Consider the following 10,000-nt stretch of genomic DNA (forward strand, 5'->3'; position numbering starts at 1 on the left):
TTTAAATCTATAAAACATGCAAATATTGTTCTTTGTTTGTCATTGATGTTTTGTTAATTAGAGTATGAAGAGAATAAATGTGGTCGTATGTGCTCTGTTTTGCTAAAACGTCAATCTGTGATTTATTTAGGATGTTGTGTTATGAAATGAGTGTGACTATATGAGTATTTATTATCCTGCAGAATAACTTCCCTAGGGCACTGCCCACACAAATGCCACAGTCATTATTGGGGTCAAATTGATCTCCTTTTTTAAATATAGGGGGGATCAGTCCTTTTTTTCTCCCCAATGTGTAACTCCCAATTCCCAATGCACTCTAAGTCCTCGTGGTGGCGTAGTGACTCGCCTCAATCTGAATCTCAGTTGCCTCCGTGTCTGAGACCGTCAATCCGCGCATCTTATCATGTGACTTGTTGAGTGTGTTACCGTGGAGATGTAGCACGTGTGGAGGCTTCACGCGCACAACTCACCACACGCCCCACCGAGAGCGAGAACCACATTATAGCTGACCACGAGGAGGTTACCCCATGTGACTCTACCCTCCCTAGCAACCGTGACAATTTGGTTGCTAAGGAGACCTGACTGGAGTCATGAATTTGAATTGTTTAAAATCTTCTAGTTTTTGCTTTATTTTTCTTTAAGATTGAGGTCCGTAGGTTAAAGATTTTTAATAAGATTTCCAGATGGAGCCGCTCTGAAGTGACATTTGTGATTTGGGGGTTTCACAGTTCTTATAGAGAAAAGTGTTTTGTTGTATTGTTTAATTAATTTAATATATTTTGGATTTCAAATATGTTTCTCTTTTGTAATTCTTCAGACAGTTTGAGTAAGAAACTCTTCATTATGTGCAACATTCATTATCAAACCTTTTTTATTTTATGTTGATTTGATTTAATGTTAGATAAAGAAGTCAATGTTTATATGATTAAATCTATTCCATTAATATCTGGGGTGAAATAACAACATCATCCAGCAGTTTTAATGTTCTCTTGGAATTGTTCAAGGCTGGATTGGTTGGAGTTAGTGTTTCTAAGGAAACAGTATTTCAGATTGTTATGATTGTTGGTCTTCTCACATGGTTGTTTCAAGTAAAATGGGGAGTTGAGGTCTGACTGTAAAAGCACTAATAAAGTTTGGATCAATATCTGTTATTGAAAAATCGACCACACTGGCTCCTGATCTGAGTTATGTAGATGAATTCATCAGTTTGAGCAGTTGATGTTAGTAGATCTCTGATGATGTTCAGGAGCTGCAGGGTGTTGTGATGAAGGTCCTGTGGCCGGTCTGGACTGGGCTGGAGGGTTCTTGATGGCTTTGGGTGTTCCCAAGGGCTTTTCAGCACTCTAGCAAAGACTTTTACTCCTTGTTTGTTTACGTGGACGTGGTCATACATATGATGTATGTATTAAATAAAATTATTTAAATTAATTGTCCCTGTGTGGATTATAATGTGCTTGTACTTGCATTTAGAAACGCTCTCTCTCTCTCTCTCTCTCTCTCTCTCTCTCTCTCTCTCTCTCTATATATATATATATATATATATATATATACATATACATAGGTTATGGTTATTTGTGGTGGGGTTATTTTTTTATAAGCAAAAATAGCTCAATAAACGTTAAGAAGAAGCGAGTTTATACAGCCTTTATTTGGGCGCCACCGTGTGTTGACATTAAGCAAAGCGGAACCATACAGCGAACAGCGGAACCGGAAACACAACGCGCTGGTTTCCGCACGAACGGGTTTTCCTGCGGACACGGCGGGAAATGTCATAATTACAGCCGTAAAATGAAGTTTCGAGCTAAAATTGTCAATTTGGGATTCTTGAATCACTTCACACGTTAGTTTAAACACTTTTATTACTTTTAAAATCTGTCTGGTGAAGTCAGTATGTGGTGTGAGTTATTACAGGAAGTGGCACCGGAGAATGTTTCCAGAGCTAAAAACGGCACAGAATGCCAAATCTGTCCAAATCAAACTTCTCAAGGAGACCTGCCCCTGTCTGACAGCTGAGCTGGCACGATAAACACATGATTATTAACACATGATGATAAACACATGATCATTAACCGTGTGTTTGGATTTCTGCTGCTAGTTTCATTTGATCATATGAGGTTTTATTGTGTCTTTTGTGATCAATGTGATAAGTGTTTTTTACAGTGTGAAGGCTCTCAATTCAGAAAGCTTTATTGGCATGACAAAAAAATACATTTTGTATTGCCAAAGCATCAGAACAACATAGAAAATGATTTAGAACATTTAGTACACAAAATAATACTGATAGCATAAAACAATAATAATAAAATAAACAAAGATTAATAAATAAAATAAAAAGGATTTAGAAATCTATATAAAAACACAAAGGAACACTGAACTTGGAATTGAACATTATATACATGTGTGTAGGTCTGATGCAGTGTGTTCGGCTGTGAGTGAGTGTGTGTAGGTCTGATGCAGTGTGTTCGGCTGTGAGTGAGTGTGTGTTCGGCTGTGAGTGTGTGTTGGGCTGTGAGTGAGTGTGTGTTGGGCTGTGAGTGAGTGTGTGTTGGGCTGTGAGTGAGTGTGTGTTCGGCTGTGAGTGTGTGTGTGTTGAGCTGTGAGTGAGTGTGTGTTTGGCTGTGAGTGAGTGTGTGTTTGGCTGTGAGTGAGTGTGTGTTGGGCTGTGAGTGAGTGTGTGTTCGGCTGTGAGTGAGTGTGTGTTCGGCTGTGAGTGAGTGTGTGTTCGGCTGTGAGTGAGTGTGTGTTCGGCTGTGAGTGAGTGTGTGTTGGGCTGTGAGTGAGTGTGTGTTGGGCTGTGAGTGAGTGTGTGTTAGGCTGTGAGTGAGTGTGTGTTGGGCTGTGAGTGAGTGTGTGTTCGGCTGTGAGTGAGTGTGTGTTAGGCTGTGAGTGAGTGTGTGTTGGGCTGTGAGTGAGTGTGTGTTCGGCTGTGAGTGAGTGTGTGTTCGGCTGTGAGTGAGTGTGTGTTGGGCTGTGAGTGAGTGTGTGTTGGGCTGTGAGTGAGTGTGTGTTCGGCTGTGAGTGAGTGTGTGTTGGGCTGCGAGTGAGTGTGTGTTCGGCTGCGAGTGATTGTGTGTTCGGCTGCGAGTGAGTGTGTGTTCGGCTGTGAGTGTGTGTTGGGCTGTGAGTGAGTGTGTGTTGGGCTGTGAGTGAGTGTGTGTTCGGCTGTGAGTGTGTGTGTGTTGAGCTGTGAGTGAGTGTGTGTTTGGCTGTGAGTGAGTGTGTGTTTGGCTGTGAGTGAGTGTGTGTTGGGCTGTGAGTGAGTGTGTGTTCGGCTGTGAGTGAGTGTGTGTTCGGCTGTGAGTGAGTGTGTGTTCGGCTGTGAGTGAGTGTGTGTTCGGCTGTGAGTGAGTGTGTGTTCGGCTGTGAGTGAGTGTGTGTTTGGCTGTGAGTGAGTGTGTGTTGGGCTGTGAGTGAGTGTGTGTTCGGCTGTGAGTGAGTGTGTGTTGGGCTGTGAGTGAGTGTGTGTTCTGCTGTAAGTGAGTGTGTGTTTGGCTGTGAGTGAGTGTGTGTTGGGCTGTGAGTGAGTGTGTGCTGGGCTGTGAGTGAGTGTGTGTTCGGCTGTGAGTGAGTGTGTGTTCGGCTGTGAGTGAGTGTGTGTTGGGCTGTGAGTGAGTGTGTGTTGGGCTGTGAGTGAGTGTGTGTTCGGCTGAGAGTGAGTGTGTGTTGGGCTGCGAGTGAGTGTGTGTTCGGCTGCGAGTGATTGTGTGTTCGGCTGCGAGTGAGTGTGTGTTCGGCTGCGAGTGAGTGTGTGTTCGGCTGTGAGTGTGTGTGTGTTGGGCTGTGAGTGTGTGTGTGTTCGGCTGTGAGTGAGTGTGTGTTGGGCTGTGAGTGAGTGTGTGTTCGGCTGTGAGTGAGTGTGTGTTGGGCTGTGAGTGTGTGTGTGTTGGGCTGTGAGTGAGTGTGTGTTCGGCTGTGAGTGAGTGTGTGTTGGGCTGTGAGTGAGTGTGTGTTGGGCTGTGAGTGAGTGTGTGTTGAGCTGTGAGTGAGTGTGTGTTGGGCTGTGAGTGAGTGTGTGTTGGGCTGTGAGTGAGTGTGTGTTGAGCTGTGAGTGAGTGTGTGTTCGGCTGTGAGTGAGTGTGTGTTGGGCTGTGAGTGAGTGTGTTGGGCTGTGAGTGAGTGTGTTCGGCTGTGAGTGAGTGTGTGTTCGGCTGTGAGTGAGTGTGTGTTGGGCTGTGAGTGAGTGTGTGTTCGGCTGTGAGTGAGTGTGTGTTCGGCTGTGAGTGAGTGTGTGTTCGGCTGTGAGTGAGTGTGTGTTGGGCTGTGAGTGAGTGTGTGTTCGGCTGTGAGTGAGTGTGTGTTGGGCTGTGAGTGAGTGTGTGTTGGGCTGTGAGTGAGTGTGTGTTCGGCTGTGAGTGAGTGTGTTCGGCTGTGAGTGAGTGTGTGTTGGGCTGTGAGTGAGTGTGTGTTGGGCTGTGAGTGTGTGTGTGTTCGGCTGTGAGTGAGTGTGTGTTGGGCTGTGAGTGAGTGTGTGTTCGGCTGTGAGTGAGTGTGTGTGTGTGTTGGGCTGTGAGTGAGTGTGTGTTCGGCTGTGAGTGAGTGTGTGTTAGGCTGTGAGTGAGTGTGTGTTCGGCTGTGAGTGAGTGTGTGTTCGGCTGTGAGTGAGTGTGTGTTGGGCTGTGAGTGAGTGTGTGTTCGGCTGTGAGTGAGTGTGTGTTCGGCTGTGAGTGTGTGTGTGTTCGGCTGTGAGTGAGTGTGTGTTCGGCTGTGAGTGAGTGTGTGTTCGGCTGTGAGTGAGTGTGTGTTGGGCTGTGAGTGAGTGTGTGTTCGGCTGTGAGTGAGTGTGTGTTGGGCTGTGAGTGTGTGTGTGTTCGGCTGTGAGTGAGTGTGTGTTCGGCTGTGAGTGAGTGTGTGTTCGGCTGTGAGTGAGTGTGTGTTGGGCTGTGAGTGAGTGTGTGTTCGGCTGTGAGTGAGTGTGTGTTGGGCTGTGAGTGTGTGTGTGTTCGGCTGTGAGTGAGTGTGTGTTCGGCTGTGAGTGAGTGTGTGTTTATGGGATGTTTGCTGGTCTCTGGTCGTCCCTCAGGATGTGGCAAGATGCAACAAATTTTGCAGCTATATTTGAGCATTTGGCTTCTTCGCCAAGAATGAAACGGAGTATTTGGGTTGGATTACAGGTGTTAAATTGGGGAAATATTTGATTAATTTTGGGGTAATAGTGGTCTCTGATGTGTTTATATTTTGAGCATTCTGTGAGGAAGTGCAGCTCGGTCTCCGTCACTCCCAGGATGCAGTGCGAGCAGAGCCTGTCCTCACGGGAGAGCCAGGTCTGTCTGCGCCGGCCCGTCTCCACGGCCAGACTGTGCTCGCTGAGTCTGTACATCGTCAGGGTTTTCCTGAGGTTCACATCACTCACTGTGCTCAGATAGTTCGCAACAGTGTACTCTCGATTTAGTGCCGAATAACAGTCCAGTTTGTGTTGGTTTTGAATGGTGTTTGTCCAGTGGGTGATGTACTTGTCTTGTTCTGTGTTGATAATGTGTGTGAGTGTGTGTGTGTGTGCTGAGGTGTGTGTGTGAGTGTGTGTGTGTGTGTGTGTGTGTGTGTGAGTGTGTGTGTGCTGAGGTGTGTGTGTGTGTGTGTGTGTGTGAGTGTGTGTGTGTGTGTGTGTGTGCTGAGGTGTGTGTGTGAGTGTGTGTGTGTGTGCTGAGGTGTGAGTGTGTGTGTGTTCTGAGGTGTGTGTGTGTGTGAGTGTGTGTGTGTGAGTGTGTGTGTGTGTGTGAGTGTGTGTGTGTGTGTGAGTGTGTGTGTGTGTGTGTGTGTGTGTGCTGAGGTGTGTGTGTGAGTGTGTGTGTGTGTGTGTGTGTGTGAGTGTGTGTGTGTGTGTGTGTGTGAGTGTGTGTGTGCTGAGGGGTGTGTGTGTGTGTGTGAGTGTGTGTGTGTGCTGAGGTGTGTGTGTGTGTGAGTGTGTGTGTGTGTGTGTGTGTGTGTGTGTGTGTGTGTGTGAGTGTGTGTGTGCTGAGGAGTGTGTGTGTGTGTGTGTGTGAGTGTGTGTGTGTGTGTGTGTGAGTGTGTGTGTGTGTGTGTGTGTGTGTGTGTGTGTGTGTGTGCTGAGGTGTGTGTGTGTGTGTGTGTGTGAGTGTGTGTGTGTGTGTGTGCTGAGGTGTGTGTGTGTGTGTGTGTGTGTGTGTGTGCTGATCTCTGCAGGAGTGAGGTCAGTCAGTCTCAGCACCAGCTGGCACAGGGGACTCCTCGCCCCGCTCAGCTCTTGGTGTTTTAGGGCTTTGTAATGGTATGTGTTGGGGTCGCTTGTCTTTAGGTGTTTCCAGAATTTGATGGCTCTTTTTTGGATGTTTAGAAGGAGAGGGTATTGGCCTAATTCTGCCCTGCATCCATTGTTTGGTGTTTTTCTTTGGACTTTGAGAATTCGTTACAGAAATCTAAATGTAGAGTTTCAATCGGATGTTTTTCCCAATTTGCAAAATCTAATTTGATAGGTGGACCCCACACTTCACTGCCATATAAAACAATTGGTTCAATTATTGATTTGAAAAGTTTGAGCCAAATTTGGATTGGGATGTCAATTTTGATTGATCTTTTTATGGCATAGAAGCCCTTTGAGCTTTCTCTTTGAGTTCATTCACAGCCAAAGTAAAGTTGCCAGTTGGATTTATTTTCAGGCCGAGGTAAGTGTATGTGTTTGTGCTCTCAATGGTTCTGTGTGAGAGTGTGAATGTGTGTTTTGGTCCCTGAGATCTGGAGCGTTTCTGGAACATCATGACTCTAGTTTTCTGGAGGTTGACGGTCAGGGCCCAGGACTGACAGTAATCCTCCAGCAGATCCAGGCTGTCCTGAAGCCCCTCTTTAGTGGGCGACAGGAGAACCAGGTCATCTGCGTAGAGAAGACACTTGATCTCGGTGTCGTGTAGAGTGAGACCTTGAGAGGGAGCATGTTCTAATGTATCGGCTAATTGGTTGATGTAAATGTTGAAGAGGGTGGGGCTTAAACTGCAGCCCTGTCTCACTCCGCGCCCCTGGGGAAAAAATTCGGTTCTTTGGTTTCCAATTTTAACAGCGCATTGGCTGGCTGTGTACATCGATTTGATCAAATCATAGAATTTCCCCCCTATTCCACTGTCGAGAAGCTTCAGGTATAATCCTTTGTGCCAGATTGTATTTGTCAATTAGTGTTTGTAATGTAAAAATGTGGTCGGATGTGCGGCATTTTGGAAGAAAGCCAATTTGGCATTTACTCAAGACATTGTGCTTCATAAGGAAGTGTAAAAGTCTGGAGTTTAAGACGCTGCAGAGAACCTTCCCCAGGTTACTGTTCACACAGATGCCTCGGTAGTTGTTGGGGTCTAATTTGTCTCCGTTCTTGTGGATGGGGCTGATGAGACCCTTGTTCCAGATCTCAGGGAAGAACCCGACACACAGAACATCATTGAACAGTTTCAGCATGGCCAGTTTGAAGCTTTGGTCTGTGTGTTTCAGCATCTCGTTCAGGATGCCGTCGACACCACACGCTTTCTTGTGCTCAAGGACTCCTAATGTTTCTTCCAATTCTTTCATTGTTATGGGGAAATCTAAAGGGTTTTGATTTTCTTTAATTGATCTTTCCAAATTGTCTAGTTTATTAATTATTTCATTTTGTTTATAATTTTGAATTTCAGTTGGGCTGTATAATTCTTGGAAGTGGTTTTTCCACTTCTCCCCGTCTTGAATTGCCAGAACCTCTTGGTTTGGTTTGTATAACAATTTCCATTTATCCCAAAATTTGTGTGAGTTTATAGATTTTTCAATTTCTTCAAACTGGCTTTGCAAAAACTGTGCTTTTTTCCGCTGGAGTGTGGCTTTGTATTGTTTTAATGCCTCACAATAAAGAAGGTGGAGGTCCGAATGATCTGGTTGTCTGTGTTTTTGGTTTGATAAATTTCGGAGGTTTTTTCTCAGAGCCTTACAGTCCAAATCAAACCATTTGTCTGGTTTGACACACTCTCACACATAAACACACACACACAGTCTCACACACACACACACTCTCACACACACAAACACACTGTCTCATACACAAACACACTGTCTTACACACACACACACACTCACTCTCACACACACAAACACACTGTCTCACACACAAACACACAGTCTCACACACACACACACTCACACACACACTCTCACACACACAAACACACTGTCTCATACACAAACACACTGTCTTACACACACACACACACTCTCACACACACACACTCTCACACACACAAACACACTGTCTCACACACAAACACACAGTCTCACACACACACACACACACACACATGTTGTGTTTCCATGTTTTATGGGGACTTTCCATAGACATAATGATTTTTATACTGTACAAACTTTATATTCTATCCCCTAAACCTAACCCTACCCCTAAACCTAACCCTCACAGAAAACTTTCTGCATTTTTACATTTTCAAAAAACATAATTTAGTATGATTTATAAGCTGTTTTCCTCATGGCGACCGACAAAATGTCCCCACAAGGTCAAAAATTTCGGGTTTTACTATCCTTATGGGGACATTTGGTCCCCACAAAGTGATAAATACACGCTCACACTCTCACACACACAAACACACTGTCTCACACACACACACACACTCTCACACACACAAACACACTGTCTCACACACAAACACACAGTCTCACACACACACACACTCACACACACACTCTCACACACACAAACACACTGTCTCACACTCACATAAACACACACTCACACACAAACACACAGTCTCACACACACACACAGTCTCACACACACACTCTCACTAGTGTTGCCACCTGTCCCGGTTTTACCAGGATTGTCCTTCTTTTTAATAACTTGTCCCGGGAAATTTATCCACTCTCCCGGGACACTAAATGTCCCGGTTTTCGAAAGGCTACGTGAATATGTATATTCAACTATCTATTTTCTCTCCACTTGAAATAGCCTATGCGTTGTGCACAGAGTGGTCCGTGTCTCTTGTGTGTAGAATCCGCTATCATTGGCTCTGGGACGTGTGACGTGACGTAGGCTACGTCATCTAGCGCGTCTGTCTTCTTGGCAGCTAGCCAGTTACTACAGGCGGCAATTTGAGAAGCAGTGTGAAGAAGATTGTACGTCAACGTCGTTCGTTAGCGTTAACATGGGTGGCGAGACGGAAGACGAAGATGACAGTGTGTTCACAAAGACGGACAGGCCAGTAAAAAAGAAAATGAAACGTTCGACATACTTTAATAATGACTGGTTGAAAAATGACAATTACTCCACATGGCTAAAGCCAACACCAGGCGACCCACTTTATGCTACCTGCTCCGTATGCTCAGTTAAAATTCTGGTTAAACATGAAGGCAAAACTGCTTTGGATGACCATGCTAAAACAAATAATTTTTTTAGCAAGGCAACTGAATCCACTGAGCTGTTGAAAGTAGTTGCTTTTGTTTTTTCCATACCAGTCAGTAATGCCTATGCAGAAAGAGTGTTCAGTCATATGGAGGATGTTTGGTCCGATAAAAGAAACAGACTGTTAGTTGCAATGGTGAAGTCTGAGCTTCAGGTCAGATTGAATTTCAAATTGTCATGCACTGAATTCAAGACATTCATTGAAGAACAGAAACCACTGATAGCTGCAGCAAAGGGAAACGCCAAGTATAGATGGAAGACTAGGTAAGCTAAGGCCCATTTATGTATGATTTTGTTATTCCAATGTCTGATTGAGACATACTAAATAAAAGTGGCTATAGATGTGGCTAAGGTATGGTAAATGCAAATCTAATGTCATCCCTCTACTTATTTCTTTAGCAAAGCAAAAGCAAGCACAAGCACAAGCACAGTATCTAAGCAACCAGGTAAGCTATAAGTTAAGATAAGTGAGAATACTTGAGATGTTTAAAATATTCACGACTATGCACAATCTTACTGCACAACGACCAATTGTGTCTTCTGAGTCTAATGGACATTTTCACTTGTGAGCAAAGCGGTGGCCGGGTCATTGATTTGTCCAGGTTTTTTATCAGACATAGGTGGCAACCC

General features: G+C 44.8%; 1 protein-coding gene across 1 annotated transcript in view; it reads left to right on the forward strand.

Annotated features, from left to right (window-relative positions):
- Positions 1–8,832: 8,832 nt before the first annotated feature.
- Positions 8,833–10,000, forward strand: part of LOC127635041 (uncharacterized) — a 1,778-nt gene continuing 610 nt past the window's right edge. The window contains exons 1-2 of the mRNA XM_052114828.1: positions 8,833–9,634; positions 9,770–9,816. Coding sequence (XP_051970788.1) covers positions 9,114–9,634; positions 9,770–9,816 — 568 coding nt within the window. The 5' untranslated portion in view covers positions 8,833–9,113. The remainder of the gene's footprint in view (positions 9,635–9,769; positions 9,817–10,000) is intronic.

This window comes from Xyrauchen texanus, chromosome 42 (assembly GCF_025860055.1).
Source record: "Xyrauchen texanus isolate HMW12.3.18 chromosome 42, RBS_HiC_50CHRs, whole genome shotgun sequence".
In the NCBI taxonomy this organism is placed as follows: Eukaryota; Metazoa; Chordata; class Actinopteri; order Cypriniformes; family Catostomidae; genus Xyrauchen; species Xyrauchen texanus.